This window comes from Ips typographus, linkage group LG4 (genome assembly GCF_016097725.1).
Source record: "Ips typographus isolate SLU linkage group LG4, UJ_Ityp_2.0, whole genome shotgun sequence".
Classification (NCBI taxonomy): domain Eukaryota; kingdom Metazoa; phylum Arthropoda; class Insecta; order Coleoptera; family Curculionidae; genus Ips; species Ips typographus.
Window position 1 is genome coordinate 1946218 of NC_138425.1, and position 25086 is coordinate 1971303.

General features: G+C 34.0%; 4 protein-coding genes and 1 long non-coding RNA gene across 6 annotated transcripts; 2 read left to right on the forward strand and 3 right to left on the reverse strand.

The window, feature by feature from the left end:
- Positions 1-147: 147 nt before the first annotated feature.
- On the forward strand, positions 148-5579 carry LOC145727545 (uncharacterized). The gene is made up of 10 exons (XM_081977161.1): positions 148-477; positions 761-987; positions 1045-1277; positions 1332-1496; positions 1554-1714; positions 1763-1819; positions 4716-4849; positions 4904-5120; positions 5179-5299; positions 5341-5579. Exons 2-10 carry the CDS (start codon positions 784-786, stop codon positions 5396-5398), a joined length of 1350 nt encoding a protein of 449 aa, XP_081833287.1. The 5' UTR covers positions 148-477; positions 761-783; the 3' UTR covers positions 5399-5579.
- Positions 5580-6124: 545 nt separating this feature from the next.
- LOC145727969 (uncharacterized) lies at positions 6125-19767 on the forward strand. 2 transcript variants are annotated; one of them, XM_081977852.1, is made up of 12 exons: positions 6125-6317; positions 7944-8005; positions 8339-8940; positions 8996-9221; positions 9285-9576; positions 12243-12670; positions 12749-13122; positions 13179-13394; positions 15172-15349; positions 15548-15889; positions 18205-18302; positions 18411-19767. In XM_081977852.1, the coding sequence occupies exons 3-12, from the start codon at positions 8358-8360 to the stop codon at positions 18533-18535; spliced, it is 2862 nt and encodes a 953-aa protein (XP_081833978.1). In that variant the 5' UTR covers positions 6125-6317; positions 7944-8005; positions 8339-8357; the 3' UTR covers positions 18536-19767. The 2 variants fall into 2 exon arrangements, with proteins under 2 accessions (XP_081833978.1, XP_081833979.1); XM_081977853.1 differs by lacking the exon at positions 6125-6317 and adding an exon at positions 6927-7013.
- On the reverse strand, positions 16943-17352 carry LOC145727984 (uncharacterized). The gene is made up of 2 exons (XR_014177978.1): positions 17214-17352; positions 16943-17027 (listed from the first exon to the last, which is right to left on the reverse strand). It is a non-coding gene; the product is annotated as an uncharacterized LOC145727984 (long non-coding RNA).
- On the reverse strand, positions 19457-25084 carry LOC145727973 (venom carboxylesterase-6-like). The gene is made up of 11 exons (XM_081977859.1): positions 24934-25084; positions 24498-24857; positions 24245-24439; positions 23968-24194; positions 23819-23918; positions 21194-21524; positions 20946-21142; positions 20705-20888; positions 20489-20655; positions 20308-20437; positions 19457-20257 (listed from the first exon to the last, which is right to left on the reverse strand). The coding sequence occupies exons 1-11, from the start codon at positions 24937-24939 to the stop codon at positions 19950-19952; spliced, it is 2205 nt and encodes a 734-aa protein (XP_081833985.1). The 5' UTR covers positions 24940-25084; the 3' UTR covers positions 19457-19949.
- On the reverse strand, positions 23015-23806 carry LOC145727982 (odorant receptor 10-like). The gene is made up of 3 exons (XM_081977877.1): positions 23663-23806; positions 23455-23610; positions 23015-23405 (listed from the first exon to the last, which is right to left on the reverse strand). Exons 1-3 carry the CDS (start codon positions 23735-23737, stop codon positions 23361-23363), a joined length of 276 nt encoding a protein of 91 aa, XP_081834003.1. The 5' UTR covers positions 23738-23806; the 3' UTR covers positions 23015-23360.
- Positions 25085-25086: the final 2 nt, after the last annotated feature.

Consider the following 25086-nt stretch of genomic DNA (forward strand, 5'->3'; position numbering starts at 1 on the left):
TTTCTCACAGGCTAAAAGAATCTAAAAAAACTTTTTATTATGTTATGTTGTGAAGTTTAATTTGTTTTCAAAAGTCTTCATCAACAGTTGGCAATGATGAATTGTCTGTCAATTGTCATTTATTATAAAAATCATTACTAAATCTAGAGGCAGGTCACTTCAATGTCTTCAATTAAACACAATTCTTATTAATCATAAAAATATTCAAAATAAACAGTTATAATACAGTAATTAAGGAAAAAGCGTTTTTTTTAACCAACAAAACTTTCACCAACATGACAATTTTGACAGGACACTGGAGAAGAAAATAGGTCTCTACGTTAACCCAACTTTTTGAGAACTGTCAAAACAAAAAAGTAGGATGTCCACAATTTTTTGTTTTGGTTTGGACTAAAAAAAACCCAACAATTTATATAAAAACAAACATTAGAAACATGAAAGGAATAAAGAACAAGGAAATCAAACATTTATATTAAGGTAAGATTTAAAATACAATTTTCCTGAAGTGAACACCACTCTTCCCTTAAAACAAAAAAATAAAATAAACATTTTTAAGTTGAAAGTACACCCTTTCCAAATACACCTTCAGAAACCAATCTGTATTGCTTTTAATTAAAACTTTAGACTTAAATTGCATTATGTAACCTTTAACCAACTGCAGCATTTCTTTTCTTTCATTGGCCCAAAGATAGAGAATATTGATTTTCAAGAAAGTTTACCTAAAAATGTGCCCTTAATAATATGATGCAATTACTTTCAGAAATGGTAACTGAAATTTAAACTATGGCTGATTTGGATGAACCTATAAATGACCAGCATTTCTGCTTAAGATGGAACAATTTTCAAGCAAACCTCTCTAGTCAGTTTGATGCTTTGAGGTGCAATGAAGACTTCACTGATGTTACCATTGCTTGTGATGGTCAGAAACTTTTAGCTCATAAAGTTGTACTGTCAGCATGTAGTCCCTATTTTAAGGAACTGTTTAAGGTATGATGAGTGGTTTGGTTTTAATTTTGTGTACAGTAGTGTGGATTTGTGCTTTAGACGAATCCATGCTCACATCCTATAGTGTTTATGAGAGATGTAGAAGCACGTCATATCTTAGCTTTAATGGAATTTATGTATGTGGGAGAGGTCAATGTTTCTCAAGCCCATCTTTCAGCCTTTCTCAAAACTGCTGAATCTTTAAAGATTCGTGGACTGACTGATATTGCATCAGAGTCAGATCAAGTGGCTGAAGATGACAGTCTTTATATGAAACCACAAGCCTCTTTTAGGTTGAAAGGTTTTCTTTAATAGTGTGTGTGTTTCTTATTGTGGTTTTGTTGTAGAAACAATATATTAGTGAGTAAGAATAAACCAAAGAACATGCAAGTCACTCCCACTAGTACAGTGACTTCTAGTCAAGATGTGCCAATGGATGTTCAATCCAGTTTAAATGTGTCAAATTTATCTAGTCCTCCTGTTAAACGTTGTAAATCTGAGACTGAATTTAGGTTAGAATTTATGTTTGTCATCTTTGTAAGGCACTAATGTAACACTTGTGTGTTTAGGTTAAGAAAAGAAGACTCAATGACTGTAAATCCATTTGCATTGCAAGATCCAAGAAGTCCCATTGAGTTGACACCTAAAGTAGAGTTGCCTGATTATGTCAGTGATGATGAACATGATCAAGATGATATTTCTGGGAATTTTTATTCACTTAATGAAGGAAGTATGTGACTTTATTTTTGTCTCATTTATCTTAACAATTTGGTTGTAGGTGGTTTCGATCAAGCTCAAGACACAAATTTGAACAGCAAAGATTTAACTCCTCCAGGTGAGTGCTTAGACATAATTTCACTGTTTCTGTTTACTTTGCTTCACCTGCTTAAGAAAATCACCCACACCAAAAACGCTTTTGTCTAGTTGTCTTGCTTGCAACAATACTTTTGATTAATTCACTCCCTGTTTGTTGCAGGCAAGGACAACAGAAAATTGCATTCTCTGGACCCGAGGCCTTGCGCGGAATGCGGCAAAATTTACAGTAACTTGTCCAATTTACGGCAACACATGAAACTGATTCACTATCCCACTTTTGTCAGCTGCTCCTTTTGCAGTAAACAATTCAAAACCGATTTGTATTTGAGACGACACATTCAAAGCGCTCATAAAGATTACGAAATGTATATGGAGCACAGTTTTACGCCCGGTTTTAACTGTAAAAAATTTAATGAAAATATGAAATTTAAAAAGTCAATTCGAGATATTTAGCAGTCCTACCTGGAATAGTGTCTAAACTAAACTATTTTAGTGTTTTATGCTTTTTTTGTGATGTGAGTACATACAAATTGTTGACTGAATTTTCTGCCTGATGCATCATTTTGGTTTAAGGGATTTTGATTGAATTTCGCAACTAATTAGCTTATTGGCAATAAGAAAGTGGGGACGTATGTGTTAAAGAAAGGGGAAGAAAGCCAGCAAACTATTTTTACTGTACGTTTTCACAAACTGTCCTGTAATGTATATTGTGAGCAATATTATGGTTATAACTAGAGTCCGGATTAAAAAGCACTCAAATCGTGAAAAAAAGCGCTTAGAAAGCAAAATCATTTTTCTCAGAAAAGCATACAAATCTGTAGAAAAGCCCAAAACTCTTTCAGAAATGAAACATATTTTACTTGTTTTGAGTTCAACTCAAACTGCTTTAGAAGCATACGGGAGATTTTAGACTGTTTTGAAAGTATTCAAAAATACTACTACTTGAGGAGCATTTGGAAGGTTTTTGGACTGTTTAAAGAGCATATTGAAGGTTCTGGAATGCTTTAGAGGCTTAGAACTCTTACACGGTTCTAGGATTTTTTGGAAGCTTCTCTAGACTGTTTTGATATCTTCTGGTAGCTTCTAGACTAGTTGAAAAGCATTTGGAATCTTTTAGACTGTTCTAAATGCTTTTAGAAGCTTCTGGACTGTTTTGAAAGAATTTAGACTGCTTTAGAAGCATTTTGGACTGCCTTGAAATTTGTTGACAGCTTCTAGACTAGTTGAAGATTATTTGGAAAGCTTTAGACTGTTTGAGAAACATTTTGGAGTTTTGAAGGTTCTGGACTGCCTTTAAGGCATTTGAAACCTTGAAGACGGTTTTAGAAACTTTTGGAAGCTGTTAAACTGCTCTAGAAGCATACAGAAGCTTTTAGACTGTCTTGAAAGCTTTTAGAATGTTCTAAAAGCCTTTGGAAGCCTCTAGCCTGCTTTGTAAGCTTTTGCAAGGCGCTTTAGAGTTTCTATTGTGTTTTGGAATGTGTTTAGACTACTTGAGGAGCATTTGGAAATTTTTTGGTCAGTTTAAATGTGTAAATTGATACTTATACATTTTGCAGCATGTTTTTGTTGTTTAGAAGCCTTCAATATCTCAATATAGCAAAAGTCATGATTACCACTTAAAGCAGTTATTAGTTTAGTTTATTTTTAAAAACTTGGAAAGCTTGTGTTGTAAAAAAACTAGTTAAACCATACAAAAATAGTAGTAAATAAGCACAAAACGAAGAAAAAAGCAAAAAAAGCATCAACAAAATCTATCAAATGACGTGTTTTTGCATAAATTGTTCACATTAGATGTCAAAGTCAGTGGGTTGCTTTTATTATTTACAAAAAGCAAAATTTCTAGAAATCCGGACTCTAATTATAACTTAAAAATATGTTAGTTGTGCGTTGATAATCCAGAACAAGATTCTCCAAAACTGTCGGCGTTTTTAGGATATAGGATAGAGGAGGAAATCAAGAGGCGAGGGGGGCATAATTGGGGGGGATTTGACTCTGGTTGGCAATATATGTTATTTTGGACAAATTAATAGTTTTATTATTTTATTGTTAACAAATATACAGTGTTTTTCGTTTCTAACTGCTTTATTAATATTTTTTACATTTACCGTAAATTTTAGTTGTGTTTTAAATTAGATATGGGGAAGGGTTGTTAACCCTTGCTCTCTCTCTTTACAATGTGTTTTTTAATTAAGTTTTCAATATTTTACAGGGTGACTCAGGTATTTTTTTAAAAAAATATAGGCATGGGTCAAATAATTGTGCAACTTGTTAAACAACTAAGTAACTGGATTTTTTTCCTTTGAAATACCTGAGGAATCACCCTGTAAAGTACCGGACACTTATTAAAAAACAACCAGGTGTGTGAAAAGTCCGGCAACCCTGAATTATTTCAAAAAATATACAACTTATGGAAAAACTTCCTATATAAAAATTGACCCATTCTAAACGTTTTACCATCATGTGATAATCAGGAATATACAGGGTGAGCCGCAAGATTTTTTTTCTTATGGAATAATTATGTTTTAATGACATTTTCTGATTTACCCTTTCATAGACAGTTCAAGGGGCACATTTTCAGCATCAAATAAAAAAATTATATTTACTTGAAATTGTAGTTTTCTTTAATAATTAATAGCTGCCAAACTGTTCAAATTAACCATTCCACATGTTACATGAAATGTAATCAGAATAAGAAAATGTCATTGAAACATACATATTCCTTTGAACATGTGTAGAGCCTCATATATCACCTTCCAAGAAAGTATATAGCATCTTGTGATCATTTCAAGTAGTTTTTACCTCTTCATTAAATTTCAAAGTAATGAAAACTTCTCTTTTAGAGTTCTACGACTTGAATTAACACAAATTAAAACATTGAATAAAGAACTAATTGTAGTTTATTTGAATTTAAGGTTTTAGAATGAGACGTAGAAGAAACTCTAATCACTGGATGCCCTACAGTCCACACCAATCCAGTGCTGTAGCCAACACTGTTTACGATATTTCAAAGCGATTGTTCGATCAACCAGAACATAGAAATAAACTGGTAATTGACATTTATTTGTTTTGTGTTTTTTTTTTCTCAAAAAACGAATTGCAGGTCAAACTGGGTGAAGGTATTGAAATTTGCGAGGACCAGCTGCGCAGCATAAAGGGCACCGACTACAGAAAACTGACCAGAGGCTTGGCGACTATACTGTTTAGTCCTGCGGAATTAGCCACGTGCTCAGTTACTGGCCAAAGATGGAGCCGAGCAGGAAATGGCGAAAGGCCGGTGAAACCTGCCTTGGACCGGGCTAAAGTTCAAGCTATCATTTGTACGTATTAATTGTTGGCAGCAAATTATTTCAATTATTAGTTATGGGGTGTACACAGCTTATGTGGCAGAGCGATTTCCAATGGTAGAAATCAGTAGGATAAAACAGGTGCTGGCCTATAAGTGCAAAGAAAATTCTACAGCTCTCAAAATGAAAGCTATAAGATATTACAGTCCTAGGTGAATATAAGTAATAGTATACAGTTAATTTATTATAATAGTCTGTTTGAAGTTTTAGTGAGCTCCATGGAAACTAAAAATTGTCTTTCTAGTGAATAAACTGTGTGTCAAATTCAACAGTGATAGTTTTGAAGATGTTTATTACCTAATTATAAGTTTTTGGTAGTTAAGTACTTTATATATTGTAGTTGATGTATGTAAAATATGTATTTTGTTTATTATTATGTTTATAATATATGTATGTTTGAAATTTGGACAATATAAACAGATATTCAGGTGTTTTTTTGTTATTTAAACAAATTACAGTAATTTGCACTAGTGCCACTAGTTAATCATTTTCAACAGTTCTCACATTTTTTTACCAAAAGAAAAAAATTGGTCCCATAATACTAAAGTAAATTAAATTTGTCTTACCAGTGAATTACCCTTATACTAAAAATACGTTTTTTTCTGTAGTTGGGTAGTTCCCAAAGATGTTGTTTTCCACAGTACTGCCAATAACGATACATAACAGTGATGTCCCCTAGAAACGGTACCTAGGGGAGGAGCCAGTGGTTGTCACTGAACCAACAATTATACGCTATATAGTACAATCTATTTTCACTGTCTCGAGTGTTAATACTGTCAGTTAGTTTATTTAAAACATTTATTTTCAGTGGTTTAACAACTTTCTGTTATTTATTCAATGTTACAAACAATTTTTACGTTAAACATGTTGCTCAAAAATTTTAAATATTTTACTGTACTAATATTAGTACAAACAATTGGTACTTGGTACTTTAAACTGGAGCAGGTTATGTTATGATGACGAAGTATTTAAGTACCAATTTCGTAGCAGCTTTCATTGTTTTGTGCACGTTTTGTGTTCTCTGGCATGTGGTTTGGTGCACGTTATCAATTTTGGTTTGTCTCCGGGTTTGGCTTGCTTATTTTGTTCACTTTTTAGGATTGAACATATTGAGAAAAGTACTGTCGCGTTCTGTTTACACGAAATTCACCGCTTTTGAATGGACTTCCGGTAAGATCACTACATGTTTTAATTATTGTATTATTATTGATTCAATTTGATTATAACATGGCTGCCGCTGCTATTTAGTATAAAAATACACTATCAATTATTGCTGTTTCGGCAAGGTTTAAACACCATTTTATAGAAATGAGATGCCCCAGTCAGTTTCTTTGTCTAATTGGTGAGATTCAATAACTTTATCAGGTAAAGTTAATAAAATCCAGGAAAACAACAGTATAATGATCAAATTATAATCAAATATGCAGGCATAATGTATGTGAAACGAATTATAAACAATGATTGTTGTGTTACTTAACAGGACAATTTGGTATTTAAATTTTAGGGCTGCTCTTATTAAAACATTTTTGACATTTGATCAAAAGGGGGAACCACTTTATTTTTTCTAAAAATCACGTGATCGCATGATCACAAAATTATACAGAGGCCATGTGACCTTTGGATCATATCGCGTTTAGATCCGATAGAAAACGACTAATTACTAATTGTCATTGTTTGTTGTCACTATGACGTCTATTTTGAATTTAAAATTTCAATATCGTTACCAGTTATTTTGCGCTGTCCGAATTTATGACAAAAAGGTATCAAAGGTAAAGTTAAAGTTGCATATTTGTGTTGTTCCTGAGTTTTGTGAGTTAGTTAGTGTTCTAGAGCCAGATTGTGAACCAAGAGCAACTTCTAGCAGGTGTAAGTTTTTTAATCCCCACTTAAACTCATGGAAATATTTATCAAGTGCCTATTATTGTATTACTTTTATGCTGATAAATAACTTATTACCTATATCTATAAAATAGCAACACAAATAGCATGTTGTGCTGTTAAGTTACCTATAGTCTATAGTATTATTATATTTGCATTGGTAAAAGCAGATTTACCATTATAAATGTATGATTTACTAACTATTTACTATAGTACACACCTTTTTATTCAAAGTCTGATATTAAAAACTATAAAAACAATAAAACATTTTACGATTATTGTAGAGTTTCTGTTGTTGAATGTGAAAGCACACCAAATATCCAGCTTAGCAAAGCATATCTAGGGTGCCATGCAAAACGCCCTCTCGCGGATAAATTATCGTAATAGCTAAGTCCAATCTGTCAAAACGTGTATATATACAGGGTGTCCAGCGAGGTAAGGGACAAAATTTCACTGTCAGGTAAATTTGAGTCAAAAATATTCTATTAACATGGGTTGGCAAATGCTTCCTTACCGAGATATGATTTTTTTAAATTTAATAGTGTTATTGTGCCATAAAGTACAATGCTATAATAATAATTATCTCTAGTATATTAATCATATATGAAGAATTTAGTGTATGTAGACAAATCAGTCATCATCAATGTGAAGGTGGACACTTTGAACAATTATTGAAAAACTGTTTTTTTCACAGTAGTAGTAATGTTTTTGGAAGCATTTGCTGACCCATTTTTGACTCAAATTTACCTAAAGAACACATAGTGAAATTTTGTCCTTTACCTCACGGGACACCCTGTATCTATAGTTAATCTTTTTGTACAAAAATAAAGTGTTCTATCTATTAGAGACATTAAGATATCTACATTTATTTGATTAGTTTAATCATTTGATAACAATCACCTTTGTTTTTATCAACAGGTCAAACACAATAAGCAACTGCTGATAGAAGTAGCAGTTCAACGATCCATTTCTACTACAAAGTAAGTTTAGTATATTTATTTAACTTTCCTCCATAAAGTTATAATTTGGAGATCCTATAGAGGTACCATATGTAACTTACAGAGAGAAAAGTAAGTTAAGGGAGGCAAAGAAAGAAATGTTATTTCAATTCCCTTACATAGTTCCATTGTTGGTCTTTCTTGAATAAAAGACTGTAAAATACACTTGACTTTATAACCCAAAATAATTACTTAAAAATACCCTGACATACATATTTAGATACAGTGAGAGTGCTTGAAATTACAATGCATCTATAAATAAGTGCACCAACATTTTTTGCTATTGTAGTTAGTAACAATTTAATACTTTTACAGCAGGGATCGGTCATCAGCCATGGCTGAAGAGGTGTCGCAGAAAGTTAAGGGTTTATCCCTCCAAAATAAACAGGATATTAATATTCTCTTGCTAGGAGAAACAGGAGCCGGCAAATCCACGTTTATCAACTCCGTATTTAACTATTTGCAATTTGAAGAGTTTACCAAAGCTGAACACGAACATGTGAATGTAATGATACCCGTTAGTTTTATGATCGAAGATAAAAATGGTGTCGAGAAAAGTGTGAAAATGGGGCCTAAAAATGATGCTAACGAAACGTTGTCGGCTGGAGAGTCAGCTACCCAAGCCGTTAAAACGTACAGTTTTACGGTAAAAACCAAAGAAAATAAAGAAATAATGGTGAGGCTGATTGATACACCTGGTATGGGCGACACTCGAGGTGTTAATGCTGATGAAAAGAATTGTGAAAACATTCTGAGTTACATCAATCGCTTGCATCATTTGCATGCAATATGCTACCTAACAAAATCACAGCAATCTAGGAGTACTGTCTACTTCAACTACTGCGTGTCTCAAATTTTATCCAGACTAGAAAAGTCTGCTGGCAAAAATATAATATTTGTATTTACTCACTCGAAAGGTAAGTGCAACATTTATTACGGTTAAGTTGAAGTTACGCTATGCTATTCGTTTAGGTAGCAACTACAGGGCTGGTGACACTTTGCAATTGTTGAGGAAAATGACCGAAGAAATTCGACAAAATCCAGCTCATGCGGAAATACCTTTAGATCGAAATGCTTTTTGTTTCGACAACGAGGCTTTCAGAAGTTTGGTCGCTATAAAAACTGGAGTGAAACTCAGCGACAAAGATCGACAATGGAGCATTGAAAGTTGGAATCACTCGACGAAAGAGTGCTGGAAGTAATTTTTTATTCTACAAAGTAGTAGTTTGTAGTAACTAAAAATATTTCTTATTGTTATTAGAATGATTAAGTATATTTTGGAGTTGCCTCCCCACTTTGTGCATCATACGGCTGCGATCAACGAAGCCCGTAGAATCATACATCAATTGTCTAAGCCAATGGCTGACATTGCCCAACTGGTGAATGACAACATTACTATCTTGAAGAAACGCGAGTCCGAGTTAGATGTAGATAAGAACAGTTTGGTAGAGCTGAAGAAGAAACTGTTCATACCGATAATCGATTTGAAAGTTATAAAATTAACTCAGCCAGTTACGGTGTGCACTGATAACTCTTGCACAGACACATACACTGTAAGTATTTGTTTGGATTAGTACTAATTTTTTTTTGTTACATTTGTTTTATACTCGGTAGACTAAATGATAAGTATAGACAAACAGTGGCAAATTAATTTAAGTAAGCAGCGTGAGATGGCACCACTAAACGCATATTTGCGTAATTTTGTTTTGTTTCTACGCAAAAAATAACAGATTTTGTGTGTGTTTTCTTTAATTATTGTGTTTCGTTGTATTTTTAGTTTAGATATTTGTTATCAGTTCATATTTAATATTCATCAAGGCTTATTTAATACTTAATACATTATGAACTCCATGTTTAATCTTAAAACAGTCACGTGACCATTTGTAGCTTAAAATGAGTCGCGAGATTTAGAGTTTAAAACTAAAAAACGGTCACGTAATCTTTAAAATTAAATTTAGTTATTAAAAATAGTCACGTGACTTTTAAAAAAAAAATTGATTTAGGATCCGTTTTGTAGTCAAGTTAAAAAAGAGTCACGTTGACTAAAAAATTAAATTTGAGTATTGCAAATCGTCACGTGACCATTTGCACATTAAAAGGAGTCACGTAATTTAAAAAATCTCAGTTTAAACTCAAAAACAGTCACGTGACCCTTTAAACATTATTTCGCTATTTACAGTCACATGACCTTCAGAATTTCGGTTTGACATTAAAAAAGCGTCACGTGATTTTTAAAAATACATTTTATTTTTGAAAATCGTCACGTGACCATTTGCACATTAAAAGGAGTCACGTAAATTAAAAAATCTCAGTTTAAACTAAAAAACGGTCATGTGACCCTTTAAACATTATTTCGCTATTTACAGTCACGGATTTCGGTTTGACAAAAAAAGAGTCACGTGACTTAAAAAAAAAATTATTATTGTAAATTGTTACGGGACTTTATGAACTGTAAAAAAAGTCACGTGACCTTTAAAAATACATTTTATTTTTGAAAATCATCATGTGACCATTTGCACATTATAAGGAGTCAGGTGACTCTTCAAATAATAGTTTGACATCTAAAACAGTCACGTGACCTTTAGGATTTCGTTTTGACGTTAAAATAATTGAAAATTGTCACGTGGGTATTTGCACTGTAAAGAGGGTCACGTGTGTTAAAAATATCGGTTTAAACTGAGAAACGATTACGAGATCCTTCAAATGACATTTTGACATTTAAAACTGTCATGTGACATTATAAATTCCATTTTTAATCTTAAAAGAGTCACGTGACCTTTAGGGTCCGTTTTGAAGTTAAAAAAGAGTCACGTCGACTAAAAAATTAAATTTGAGTATTGAAAACCGTCACGTGACCATTTGCACATTAAAAGGAGTCACGTAATTTAAAAAATCTCAGTTTAAACTCAAAAACAGTCACGTGACCCTTTAAACATTATTTCGCTATTTACAGTCACGTGACAATCAGGATTTCGGTTTGACAATAAAAAAGAGTCACGTGACTTTTAAAAAAAAATGTATTATTGTAAATCGTTATGGGACTTTATGAACTGTAAAAAAAGTCACATGACCTTTAAAAATACATTTTATTTTTGAAAATCGTCACGTGACCATTTGCACATTATAAGGAGTCAGGTGACTCTTCAAATAATAGTTTGACATCTAAAACAGTCACGTGACCTTTAGGATTTCGTTTTGACGTTAAAGTAATTGAAAATTGTCACGTGGCCATTTGCACTGTAAAGAGGGTCACGTGTGTTAAAAATATCGCTTTAAACTGAAAAACGATTACGAGATCCCTCAAATGACATTTTGACATTTAAAACTGTCATATGACATTATAAAATCCATTTTTAATCTTAAAACAGCCACGTGACCTTTAGGATCCGTTTTGAAGTTAAAAAAGGGTCACGTCGACTAAAAAATTAAGTTTGAGTATTGAAAATCGTCACGTGACCATTTGCACATTAAAAGGAGTCACGTAATTTAAAAAATGTCAGTTCAAACGGAAAAACGGTCATGTGTCCCTTTAAACATTATTTCGCTATTTACAGTCACGGATTTCGGTTTGACATTAAAGAAGAGTCACGTGACTTTGTCAAATGACATTTTGACATTTAAAACTGTCATGTGACATAATAAATTGCATTTCTAATCTTAAAAGAGTCACGTGGCCTTCAGGATCTGTTATGACGTTAAAAAAGTCACGCGATTTGAAAAAAAATAGTCTAAACATAAAAACTGTCACGTGACGTTAAAAATGACATTTTAAATCTTACAAATAGATACGTGATTTAGTGCATCAGTTTAAAACGGTCACGTGACCTTCCTCCAGGATTCTGTTTTGACGTTAAAATAGAGTCCTGTTACTTAAAATAAATAGAATCTTTATTATCGATACCTCAAACCAGAAATTCTTATCTTGTTTAGTTTTCAAAATTCGAGTAATTTAACTCGAATTTATTTGAAAAAAATCAAGCTTTCTTACGAAGTTCAGATTAGATAGCAAAAGAAAGCGGATTATAGGAAATACTGCAAAAGTTGGCAACTATGCAATGACGAGCTGTATTAGCGCCATCTCTTAGAGTTTACCTACAAACTAGGAAGCCCTTGAAGTGTAAACGGCTTCCTTTTTCAGTGCCACTTTAAATTACATTGCGCTGGTTGTCTGTACTTATCATTTAGTCTATGACTGGTACTATCGATGTGACATCAACAGGTGGGCGAAGGAAAACAGACCAATCACTATAAAACGCGCTGTCATGATCCTTGCTACTTAAACAACGTTCCCAGGGAAATGATTGGCAGTCCAGAATTGATGAATTGCGCCTGCATAAATCGTGTGGATCAACTATGCACAAAATGTAGGCACAGTTACCGGGTACACATGCATGTCTACTATTTTACCGAAAAACAGCAAACCCAACGCGTTGACCCGTTTGTTATGGCATCCATCAATACTAAAGAATTGGTTATCGACAAAGTCAAGTCGGTGATTAAGGATGTTAAAGGGCGAAAAAATGCTTTGGAACAAGAGCTACGAATCATTATAGAGTGCAACGCAAAATTTGCACATTTTTTAGCCAACAATGCTATAGCACCGTACAGTGATCACTATGCTGAATATATAAATTATTTAATGGACAAGTAAGTTGTTTATAAGCACTAATTGTGATATGTTAGTCAAAACGTAGTTTCCCTGACAAAATAATTAATAATTTACAGAGAAAGATCTTTGGGATCAAACTGCGATCTGGGGACATTAACGAATTTGCAAAAACTTCTAATGGAGCATAAGGAAATGAAGAAGTCGTTTGCGGAAGCTGCATTACTAAGCAAAAGTGATGCTGTGACCCCTCAGGAGATCAGCAAGTCAATGAATACACTATTTAAGCTCAGCTTAAATGGCTCAAAAATTAGAGAACTGTTTGAGTCTCAGAAAAAATCGATTGCACAAGAATACGCTTATTCGGAGTATTCACATAACAAAGTGTTTAAGCAGTCTTTCGGTGAAGAGAATACAAAAAAGAAAGAAAAGAAACAGTTTGACAATAAGAGAGGTCAATCATCGGCAGCAAACCCAACTACCAAATTTCAACGTAAGCAAATGGCTCTAATGGTGGCTTTGAAACGTATGGAATGATTTGATTTTCAGCTGGTCGACCTAATCAACGTGGAAATTACCAGCAAAGAGACCGGGGACGATCAGCCGGTCCGCAGCATCGTAGTAGTCATTCTCCCCCGCCACCTTATCCCGAAACTAGCCCCTATCCGCCATCACTTATGAATCATCCTATTGCTGATCCGTACCTTGATGCCGCACCTGGTCGTCGTTCTTATCCTCCTCCTCCTGCAGCTCCTCATGCTTCAAGTAAGTTTTTTTTATTATATACAGGGTGTCCCACGACGAAAGACATCGATTGATATTGGAAAAAGTATAAATAGGAGAGTTTTGAAAATTTGGCAGGATATTTTCAAGATGGTTGCACTTCCGTTTATACTGAAAGTCAATCACAACTTTCTTATTTTAAATAGAACACCCTATATATTATTACATATTTAGATTCCTAACAAAATTCTGACCAACTTTTGTGTACAATGTCCTATGTCTATCTTTAGCTGTTTTTAAAATATATGAGGTTTTTCCAAAAAAGTGACAGTGGCAACGCTCAACATATTTTTGTACTCTGTCAAAACAGTATTTCATTTTGCAATGAAACTTTGGGTTATTGTAAATAAAGGATCGTTTTATTAAACTGAGGGTGCGTAATGACTCATTTGTATACAGGGTTGTGAAAAAAAATCATAAACTTGCCACTAAAAAAAATGAAAAATTTCAAGTTTTTTAAATAGAAACCCACATTTTTTATGACGTAATCATTTTGAGCATTAAAAATTACTATACGTTTCAATTTACTTGCCTATACCTAAATCCAACCCATTTCGTTTTATTTGAGAATAAACATTTTTTATTATTAAAACTCCAGATTTCTTGAAAATTTCTCTCTCTAATTGAACATTCCATTTTTAGTCAATTTGGCCTCGTCGCTCTAAATAATATTATTCAAAAACAATTCTTCTCCATAGTGACTGGTCAGCAAAAACTCACTAAAAACCACTCTCTTCGGAAAGTCAACCTCTTTTAAGTGTTGCACTAATTTAAATGAAAAAGGGTGAAATTTATGTTTCTTCCGGATCCTCTGAATTGACCTTTTGGATATGCCTGATTCTACGGAAACTTGTCTTATTGACGAAGTTGGATTTGCAACAAAATAGCCCAAAATTGCAATTTCTACATTTGTATTATTAAGGATCGGTTTTGTTTTAATAGCTTTCCCTTCACAGATCCCGTATTCTTAAAATTTTCAATTATTTGCTTGACAGCTTTTGGTGATGGCTTTCGTTTTTCTGGATAACGAGCGGCAAATACCTCACATGTTCTACTCACAACTTTATCACATTCTCCGTAAATAATAAACAGAATTAAGTAATCTTGGATTGAATAACGTATTTGCAGTTGTCAAAACACTTAAAACTAGTGTTATTAACATGCCCTGCTGGTCTCCAATATCACCGTGTGTCAAAAGCATAACTAACTAGAAGTCATTACGCACCCTCAGTTTAATAAAACGATCCTTTATTTTTGAGTTTTAAAAAATGAGAATTTTTGGATTTTCGAAGTTATTTCAAATCATATCTAAAAACAAAAAAATACTTTCTCATGACACCTTTTCGAGCTCTGCAAGATGGTGCTTATGAAAATTTATTACAACGTTTTGTTTCTTTGAAATCATCAACGTTTGTTTTTCAAATGGACCGAAAAAAAAGTACATACAGTATTAGATAGCCCTTTTAATAGCGAATTCAACGATGTATAAACCAGTATGATTTGAACCGGTTGTTGCATCAAAATAGTATGTTTCATTACCAATCCAGAAAAAAGGTTTTTCCCGTGGGTGCGTGATAGTTTCCCGTGGGAGGCGAAGCCGACAAGATAATTATTGTTTTTATAAAATTCATGCAGGTAGTTGTCGTATTATGACATTTTATGTAAAGCGCACTCGAAAAATGTCAATGTGTTTTAACCGATTTTAGCTGCAACCAGTAGCGTAAAATCAGCATATAAAATCATTCTATTCCATATCCAGGCGGCACTCCAAAAGAAAATCAAACGATAAACGTTCAAGTGACTATTCCGGCGACAGCTGCGAATGCCGGTGGACCGGCTGGTGGAATGCCTCCAAGAGATGCACCACCCCGAGATCCGTATTACCACAGAGACTATCCATACCCCGAACATCCAGATCCTTACTATCGTTATCCGAGGTAAGTTACACAATAAATTTACAGAAAAAATTAAGTTGATTTAAACACTATTTAGCATTAACTTGTGTAAATTTCTATCACACTGTGTGTGGTAATCAGAGCTCAGTAGGTAGTTTGTGAATGGTCAAAAAAATGAATTATAACTTGACCATCCTAATGTAATAAATAAATTCAAATCCGTTCAATTGATAATTTTAGAGATTACCCACCGCCGCCCCGTGATTATCCTCCAAGAGAGGGTTATTATTCCCCAGGATACGATTATCCGCGACGAGACGGTTACGGCTATCCTCCTAGAGAAGCGTATCCGCCTAGAGAAGCGTATCCGCCTAGAGAAGCGTATCCGCCTAGAGAAGCGTATCCGCCTAAAGAAGCGTATCCGCCTAGAGACGGATACCCAGAATACCCACCCAGAGACGCTTATCCGCCTAGAGATGTGTATCCACCAAGAGACGCTTACCCGCCAAGGGTTCCTTATCCACCCAGGGATCCACATTACGCTCCCCCGGCAAGAACTCCCCATGGACCACCCGATCCGCGGTAAGTTAAATGATTATACTTTGTCATGTTTAAATTCTCTTTGTTGAGTAATGTACCGGGTTTTTGATTGAATTTAGACCACCCCAATACAAGCTTTAGTTTTAGAGACAAATTCGAAAATGATACTGTTTTCGCGGAGTGAGTTTACCCGTGCGTCTACGTCATTTATAATCATATGAATCAAATCAAGTTTTCGTCAACAAACCTGTTGTGTTCATATTATAGAAAAGGGCGTGTATTCTCAGTCAGAAAGTAGAGATCTTTGGCTGCAAATTTGCACTAAAACAACCTTATACCAAAGCAAATCAAAAATATCTTGACCGAAATAACATTTTTTATTTATGAGAAGTCTCCGTTTGGATCATAGAATTCCGTCTAAATTTGAAACCTAATTTATTTACCAAAATTTGCAGAGATGTATCACCAATATGTAGTATTTTTTTAACTTTAAGCTCTTGATTTAGGTTCTGGATGGTTACATGTTTCTCTAAAATAAATACAACAAATTAAAAATTCAATAAGACATTCTGAGTGATGCTGTAGTATCTCATATCTCATTTTCAGGTTGCAATCCACTTATTTCATTTTAAATCCGCTGGAAAACATTTTAGACGCTTATTTTATTTTTTCTATGACTTTATTATTAATATGTTTGAAGAAATGTTTATGAAAAATTTATAATGCAACCCAAAAATCTCAGTCTCTGGAAACAATGAAATGTTAATAGATGTTTCTTACAAAAGTAGATATATTTTACTATTATTAACATACTATCGTTGTACATATCATATAATTTATTTCGAACATCCATTTAATGCTGTCAGATAAATCAATGGTCTTGGCCCGTCGATAACGTCTCGATTTAGGTTTTCTAGGTGAGGAAATCATAAAATTACTTGCTTTCTTTTTCCGAATCAAATAAGCAGTTTTGCGGGAAATTTTCAAAGCAGCTGCAACCTTCTAGTATCAAAAAAATACATCAGTAAGAATATGTAAGGTCTTAAAATTTCTTATTTTCTTCCTGAACAGATGATAAAGCTTCTAAAGGTCCTCCATTGGTTTTTTCCAATTCAAAATATTCACAAAGGTTAAGAATTAACTGCTGGGCTTGTCTGTGGAGAATTTTTCCAGGCAATTTCTAAAAAAATACTGTAATAGTAAGTAATTCCGAATTTAGGAAAAACCAAATGGCTAAATAAAAACCATAATAGACACTCCCACTTTTTTTCAAAACATGTTAGTAATTGTGCCAATTTTGGTTAAATCGTGACAGCCGACATAAAAAAAATATAAATATTAATAATAATATTATGAAAGTACTTACAGAATGTTAAAAGCGTAGAAACAATAGCTCTTAAATGAACTGTGGTGGTGTGGTAAATAGAAAACTTTATAAATGATTAACAACACAAAGAAACAGAAAACCATGAATAGTAAACAAATCAAATAAATTTCAATGGTTTTCAAACTGACAATGACTGAAATAGAAGCGCTAATCGGTAAATGTTTTTTGGATGTTTGCTCGACAACCGCCTATACAGTGCAGGTCAAAAGTTTAAATTTTCTCATTTTTGTTCGTGTTTTACGACGAAAGGGCTCAAGTTAGAGATCTAAAAAAAATATAGAGAACTAGTCCGTGATAGGTACTACAACTTTCATTATTACGATTTTTCAATCAAATCAACCGTACAGGCGCAAAAAAATCAAAACCGTTTTCCCATGTTAATCTCCTATGTCCAGGGTGCTCTTGGACACCTGGTATATACACAGGTGTGGTAAATCCAAAAGCGACCATAGGAAAACCGTGTAACGGACAGAGAAACGTAGGTACTTGCATGCGCGGGAGAAAGAGAGAAAACGAAAAAAATATCAAGTAGGCCATATTTTTAGCGCGCCGTTGCCAAACGCCGTAAGTAAGTTTGTAGAGGGTATTGAATACTTACGGCGTTTGGCAACAGCGCGCTAAAAATATGGCCTACTTGATATTTTTTCGTTTTCTGTCTTTCTCCCGCGCATGCAATTACCTACGTTTCTCTATATATATATCTATACAGGGTGTCTCAAAATTACGTGACCAAACATTTTTTAAATGCAATGCCATATTTTTTATTGCAAATTTGAATTTTACCATAAATTCTAGGCTTATTTTTGACTAATATCTTCTGTATCGATATTCAATTGTGTTTTGTCTATTAAGGTAAGTTTGGTTAGCTAAGTAATTTTCAGACACCCTGTATAGTTAAATTTTATCTAAAAATATCATATTCGTATTGCACGGTTTTTTTCTAAAATTATAAATAAAACTTATGGAATAGGTATCCTGCTGGAGGATCGCATTCCCATGCTCAAGGAGGTGATCGACAGGGTTATCAGAAACCCAAAACTAATTACCCGGGAAGTAACCAGTTCAGAGGTGAGCAACAGTGAATTTTTATTTAATCCTACTTTAGTCAACTTTAGAATATTTCTACTTTAATAAAAACTCGTTTTGTTGATCCACTAATTAAATTAAAATGTGTAGGCAAACATAACCGGGGTGGTATAAATCGCACATATCGGAGAAAGAACAATAATGGTAATAATCAATCCAATAGTGGAGACGACTCGGACACATCAGTGGCTTCTTCTGTAAACAAGAGGAAGTAATGTTTTTCAGTTTTTATATTTAGTCACAATTGGGTATAGAGCGAAAAGCTTTCTCCAAAAAAGCATCTAGATTAGTTTATAAACCTCAATCGTATTGGAGGCAAAGCAAAAGTACTGAATTTCAGGCATTTGCAACCGGAGATGATTTCGTTGACGGTATTTACCCTTTAGTGGTGAAATTTTCTGTAATTTTACCAGAAAAGGCAGAAATAAACTGCATGTTACAAATGTATTCATATATCTTTATGTAGATGGTGTTTTATTAAGTTCAGAATCATATTTCTTCACTGCAATCAGTATATGTATTTTGAAGTTTACACACTTCTTGATACTGCGTGATGTAAAGATTTTGAACGGTCATTAATGGACACAAGTCCGAGAGTTTTAAGTTTTATTAACTGGCCTTTGGTATCTAGATCTATGATCTAGAAACGGCAAATAGCTCTGTTTGAGAGATTAAAACAATATTTTTTGTGACAACATCTCTCAATACTGGACGGTCCTATAAATACAAAATGTCTTTATTATGAACTTTATTAGTCCTATATTATGATGATCAAGTTGGTTTCCCAACATTCAGAAAATTATGTTGGCACCACTTTGAGTTTTTAGATTTAAGGTTCAACTGTCGTTGCTATACCCGATTGTGCTTTGTATCATTGTTATACTAGTTAAGAATCTTAAGGGCCAGTAGGTACTGTCAGTTCAGAATACCTTGTTGCTGTTGTTTGGTGATGCAGCTCCCTTAGTTCTCTGTGACACAGCGTTGGCTGTCCCAGGAAGGTGTGACGAAGGCGAGAAAAGGTGGGGCAGTCACTAAGTACATGACCCTGTGTTTTTTCGTCTTTCAGAATACCTTATACCTCGGAATAAGATTTATTCTCAGTGTAGGTAGATCTGGGGTTTTTTTTGAGAACAATAGCGCTGATTGGCAGATAAGTCAGCTGTTGACACTATCCCTGGAGTAAATGTTAAAATTTCGAACTATTAGAATGCTGAATGTTTTAAGTCTCCTAGAAACAGTCCATTCTAGCTATCTCGTAATCTACGCGTTAAAAGAGAAATCTACAACTTTATTCGACGGATGAGTGTTATCTGTTGCTGAAAATAGTAAAAATACTGGCCCTTAATCCAAAATATATTCCCAACAGCCATTTTGGTGTTGAGTATTTATGTTGCATTTTCACATTATAATAATTGTTACTTATATAAAAATATATTTTAAACATGAACGTTTGTATTTTTCTTTGATGTAGTATTTTATTTTTGGTGGTGGGTATTTAAATTTACAAAAAAAACGAAAGTACTGCGGAATTTAACAAATCAATTCAGTGTCTCAAATTATGCTTTTAATTCTTGCACTTTCCAATTTTATACCTAACATTCAATAATATTACAGATCATCATCAATCTTTTAGTAAGTAGAATAGGGTGGTTCCCCATATTTGGAATACAAATCCTGGTAAAATTCCCAATCCTTCTGATGCGGATTTTGTCCCATTTTCAACGACGAATTGATGCTCAAATAAGTAACGTTTGCTGACCTAGTTCTAGGCGAATTTGGCCGCCACGAAACTCCTTCAAAGGGCACTGGAGTGGGATTCCCATACTTCATAAAATCGGTCCACAACTTTAGCAGTCTTTCTCTGGCGATTTTGTCTTCGTTGTTGGCGTTCGCTTTGTTTGCGAATATGTAGAAAATCTCTTCGTAATGGCCCACACCTGGAAACTAACCGAGTTAGTCTATTAAATTATCTACCTAAAAAACGAACCGTTGAAACTGCTTTCAAATTCCCCTAATGATCCTCTATATCCAAACTCGTAATAGAACACGTCGACGTACTTTGACATTTGGTTAACGGTTTCTCTTATGGGTCTATTAAATTGTTCGTAGCTAATAAACTGAAATTAAACAGTTTAAGATTTGGAATTGTTCTAGAGTAGCAGTGAAACCTCAATGATTTTTTCGCTTGGGTAAGTGACTATAGGCTCTTCACCAAATGCGTTCATTTTGACTTCGTTTCCAGCAAAGATTCTTTTAGTGGTGTTCCTAGTTAGATCGTATGGAGCCAATCTGGCAATGTTCATGTCGTATCGCGTGAATAATGGTTTCAGAATATCTAAATTTAACTAGTTACTACTCAAGAGGATGATAAACTAAAAACCAACCTATAAAAAGTCCCAAAAACGATTTAGCTTCATTGGAATTAAGTCCAACTATCACTGGCACTCTATTGAAATTTCCTGTCCTAAGCAGTTCGTGGCTTTTTCCAGTGAAAATTGCATCTTTATGTTCCGGCTCTATTACCGGTCCAATGGGCAAACCGTTAAAAATATTGTCCACCGCAATGGCCTTTTAGAGGAAAGTCATTTTAAGAGGAATTGTTGCACGTAGCAATAATGGCATTACCACATAGTAAACGTCATTTTCAGCTCGTTTCAGTCGCTGATAATCGATTTTCCTTAGTTCCTCCACCAGTTCGTGACTGTCTGTACTAAAAATTCCTAAGCGGATGCCTAAAGCGAACGCAAACTCTTTTGCCGTTCTAGTCAAAGACCACAAACATAAACTGGTGCCGCTTTGCATTATGGCAGAACTGTACAAACCTAATAAAAAACGAACCACAGTTTCAGATGTAACTATTTCAATTAATCTACCTGCACTTTTTGGTGATTGCATTATGTAGGAAACAGACGATGATCCTGCACTTTGTCCTACAATACTAATTTTATCAGGATTACCGCCGAAATTTCGTACGTTTCTCTTAATCCAGTGTAAAGCCATGATTTGATCTTTTAGGCCCCAGTTTCCAGGACAGTTCAAGTCACCAGTACTGAGAAAACCGAAGACGCCCAGTCTGTAGTTGATGGAAACAAAAACCACATCACGATCCAAAATAAAATCGGGAGCGTACGAGCTGTATTTGGCGTCTCCAATGGTGAAGCCACCTCCAAAAATCCACACCATAACCGGAAATTTTGCCGTGTTCTAAATTTACAATTATGTATTTTGTTTAATCCTATTGTCTTGAAAATAAGGATTTTTTTTCAAGAAAATAATTTTAAAAATCCTCGTTCTCTGACCACTCTCGCTCATGCTATTTGTTAAAACAAATTACTTGGAAACTTGTTTTTCCGAATTTTTCCGGAAAAATTAAATGCACTATGGATATTACCCCCGAAAATATTGCGTAGCTTCAAGAAATGACAGACAAAATGCAGTTCCAGGCCGCCATTTTGAATTTTCTGTCAAAATATTGACTTGCACCTTATTTTAAAGGAAATTTCACGTATCTTCTCCATTCTTAAATTTTTTTTGAAAAATTAAAAACATTCAAGTGCTTTTGCTCCTGAAGCAAAATAAAAAATTGCCAAAATTGCACTTTTTGTAAAAATAGCATATTTTTTGACACACGTTGCTTTGACCCTAAATTACACCCTTAACTCGACAAGCTACGTCAAAATGTCATAGAAAACAAATGATAGAGCAGATTTCAAGCTTTCTAAAAATATTCCCACATGAGTTGATTGATAACACCGTTTGGCCGCTAGAGGGCGTCAAATTTCCTTTACCATAAAATCACATATTATATTGTAAATATTTTTTAGTCAGATTTCATGTAAATCTTAATCCGGCCGAGTTCCTGGCAAAGAAATGGTAAAAAATGTTAAATTTTAGGTCTAAATGGTCTAACTCTGTTAGTTTTTGAGATATCAAATAACCGACTGCACCAGCGTGTTTTCCGGGAAATTTTAACACAAAATGACACCGAGATGTCAACTGAAACTTGACAAATAAAAAAGTTGTATTTTTTGACAGTTCCAGGCCGCCATTTTGAATTTTCTGTCAAAATATTGACTTGCATCTCATTTTAAAGAAAATTTTACGTAGTCTCAAGAAATGACAGACAAAATGGCGTTCGAGGCCGCCATTTTGAATTTTCTGTCAAAATATTGGCTTGCACCTCATTTTAAAGGAAATTTCATGTAGTTTCAAGAAATGACAGACAAAATGGCGTTCCAGACCGCCATTTATAATTTTCTGCCAAAATATTTACTTGCATCTTATTTTAAAGGAAAAATTGCGTAGTTTCAAGAAATGACAGATAAAATAGCTGGATGATAATAATCGTGACACTATCAAACTAATTTACTCACGTTAGTGGTGTAGACATTTAAATAAAGACAATCTTCAGAACCTGCTATAGTCAAACCTAAAACACCAGCAGTCTGTACGCATTGCTCTGCTTCATTAGTGGCATTGAGAACGCCCTTCCAAGGATCGTTTTTGACAGGCGATTTGAAACGTAATAGGCCTAAAGGTGGTTTAGCATACGGAATTCCTTTATAAGCGTAATAATCTAGTCCAGTACCCACTGATTTGTGCACAGTACCTTGCACAATTCCATCTTCAGTTTGGACTAAAGGACTCTTAAGAATGTTTTAGCTAGTCGTTTGGAAAAAAAAAAAGCTTAAAACTTACCAATTTTTGACACCAAACTATCTTTATTATAAATAATAAACCAGTAAAGGCAGTGGAATATGAAAAAAACATTTTACCGATTGAACTCTTTGTGTTTCACTGACTACTTATTACTACATTCATTATTTGTTAACTCAATCAGCATGCAATTTTTAATTATAATAAATCTAACCTTATGCATTATTACGCAAGTTTTGCAGAAAAAATATGAAAAAATCCTCTGAAGTATATAAATTAGTCAGTATAAAAGTGAAAGGGACGTGAAAAAATCAGTATTCTAGGTACATTACGTTGTATTAAACATTGTCTAATATTCCGGATTGTTATTATTGTTTGGTAGAACTATCGAAACATGATAGTAATATAGGTGTAGGTAGCCTTCAAGATCTGAAAATGTTTAAAGTTTACTAACCAGTAATCAAACCAGAAACTCAACCTGAATTATGGAGTAAGTGGACATCCCTCCAAAAGCTCCAATAATGTATTTTGAAGGTTTGGCCGCCCTAGTCATGATTCTAAGTAGTGCATATTTAATTTTAGGTGGTTGCTCATACCATTTGCTTTCCCAGACCGCCATTTTGACCTTCTCGCTCTAACTCAATGAATACTAAATATTGTTATTGAGTTAGTTTAACATTAATTACCTGCACTGAGACCTCGTTTGCAGTGTAATAGTATAAGAATAGTCTTAATAGCATTAATGCAAAAAAGATTAGCATAAAGATGATAGTTCCGACAGTCTATGGCAACAATAAAAACTAGACAAATTCCACAATTTAGACAAAAACAAGAGCTATTACCGGTGAGAACTGTAGCAATACAGTAGCAATTTGTAGGGAACTCTGCAAAAAGTCAAATAAGGCAAAAGTTCCCATGGATTTATTGTAAAAGTCCACGTACCTAAAAAAGTAAATGATCAAACTCTAAGTTTATAGATATTTAGACTTACTGTATGATATACTGATGTCTCTCAATAATGCTTCTTACCCCATCATCAATTGATTTATTTTCACTATCGTTGTAACTGTAATGCTGAACTTCCATGTTTTTGATAATAAATTGTAACTTTTTAAACTGGCCTATAGGGTAACTAAGTAAATTAAACATAAAAATGTCCATGTAACTCAGATACGAAGCTCCTATTATCGTATGGTATATTTGGATGCAGTAAGCTTGCTACAATAATATACTGAAATAACGAGTTGGGCAACATTGATGTTATCTACCCAGTAATACTCCTGTTTATCAAATGGGAACCATGCAGATATAATCAGATCCCTGCTAGGAGTCCCAGTAGAAGAAGTAGGAGTTTGAAGTAAAGCTGTAACAGATTTCTGACTAGCGGCTACCACGACGATAACTGCGTAAATGTAACTTAACTTCCTGACTACTTTCAAACATTTATCTTCCAGCAATTGCACCTAACAAATATTTAGTCAGTTTTATACTGCTAGAATATGAAACTTAATACGATCGAACCTTTTTGCAGTCAACGAATAATTGCTTCTTCTCCTCATCCATAACGTTTTGTATAAGGTTGATTAAATTGGAGCCTCTACGCAAAAAAAGAGCTCTCAATCCGGCAGAAGAAAACACTATAGTTATACTCAAATTGGAGCCCAGCTCATCTTTTGACGTCTCTTCATTCCTGAGCAGGATGATTAGCTCTACGTACATTGGCAGTAACAGGACGATAAAAGACAATAACACGATGTAAGAATACCAACGGTATATTTGTCGGCATGTGTTGTTGTCAGGAAACATAAATTGCCATGGATATAGTCCTACGATTGCACCAAATTTGGCAGTAACGTCAAAAAACTTTGTGTCAGGGTAAATCTATAACAATAACACTTTATCCATTACTGAGCCAACTCAACTGAAACCAAGTGTCTAATATTCTTTTGACCCTTACCTTCATATTTTGCTGTATCAAAGATGACACTGAAAATCCTTTGCAATCCCTTTTTATAACCTTCGTTACATATTAATTCATTCGCTATTGACACCAACTTCGTTAATTTCATCTGCAATTACATGTTATTATAGTTGATTTTTTTTATATAAA

What these genes read in the sequence shown, in the direction of transcription:
- LOC145727545 (XM_081977161.1), top strand. Translation starts at nt 784, where the DNA reads ATGGCTGATTTGGATGAACCTATAAATGACCAGCATTTCTGCTTAAGA. An exon ending in AAACCACAAGCCTCTTTTAG is followed by an intron (nt 1,278 to 1,331) that starts GTTGAAAGGTTT and finishes GTTTTGTTGTAG; the next exon opens with AAACAATATATTAGTGAGTA. An exon ending in CAAAGATTTAACTCCTCCAG is followed by an intron (nt 1,820 to 4,715) that starts GTGAGTGCTTAG and finishes TTTGAATTTAAG; the next exon opens with GTTTTAGAATGAGACGTAGA.
- LOC145727969 (XM_081977852.1), top strand. Translation starts at nt 8,358, where the DNA reads ATGGCTGAAGAGGTGTCGCAGAAAGTTAAGGGTTTATCCCTCCAAAAT. An exon ending in TGCAGCTCCTCATGCTTCAA is followed by an intron (nt 13,395 to 15,171) that starts GTAAGTTTTTTT and finishes TTCCATATCCAG; the next exon opens with GCGGCACTCCAAAAGAAAAT. An exon ending in CCTTACTATCGTTATCCGAG is followed by an intron (nt 15,350 to 15,547) that starts GTAAGTTACACA and finishes TGATAATTTTAG; the next exon opens with AGATTACCCACCGCCGCCCC.
- LOC145727982 (XM_081977877.1), bottom strand. Translation starts at nt 23,737, where the DNA reads ATGCTAATCTTTTTTGCATTAATGCTATTAAGACTATTCTTATACTAT. An exon ending in CAAACGAGGTCTCAGTGCAG is followed by an intron (nt 23,611 to 23,662) that starts GTAATTAATGTT and finishes TCATTGAGTTAG; the next exon opens with AGCGAGAAGGTCAAAATGGC. An exon ending in CCACTTACTCCATAATTCAG is followed by an intron (nt 23,406 to 23,454) that starts GTTGAGTTTCTG and finishes AAACATTTTCAG; the next exon opens with ATCTTGAAGGCTACCTACAC.
- LOC145727973 (XM_081977859.1), bottom strand. An exon ending in TATTCGTTGACTGCAAAAAG is followed by an intron (nt 24,440 to 24,497) that starts GTTCGATCGTAT and finishes AATATTTGTTAG; the next exon opens with GTGCAATTGCTGGAAGATAA. An exon ending in AGACATCAGTATATCATACA is followed by an intron (nt 23,919 to 23,967) that starts GTAAGTCTAAAT and finishes TTACTTTTTTAG; the next exon opens with GTACGTGGACTTTTACAATA.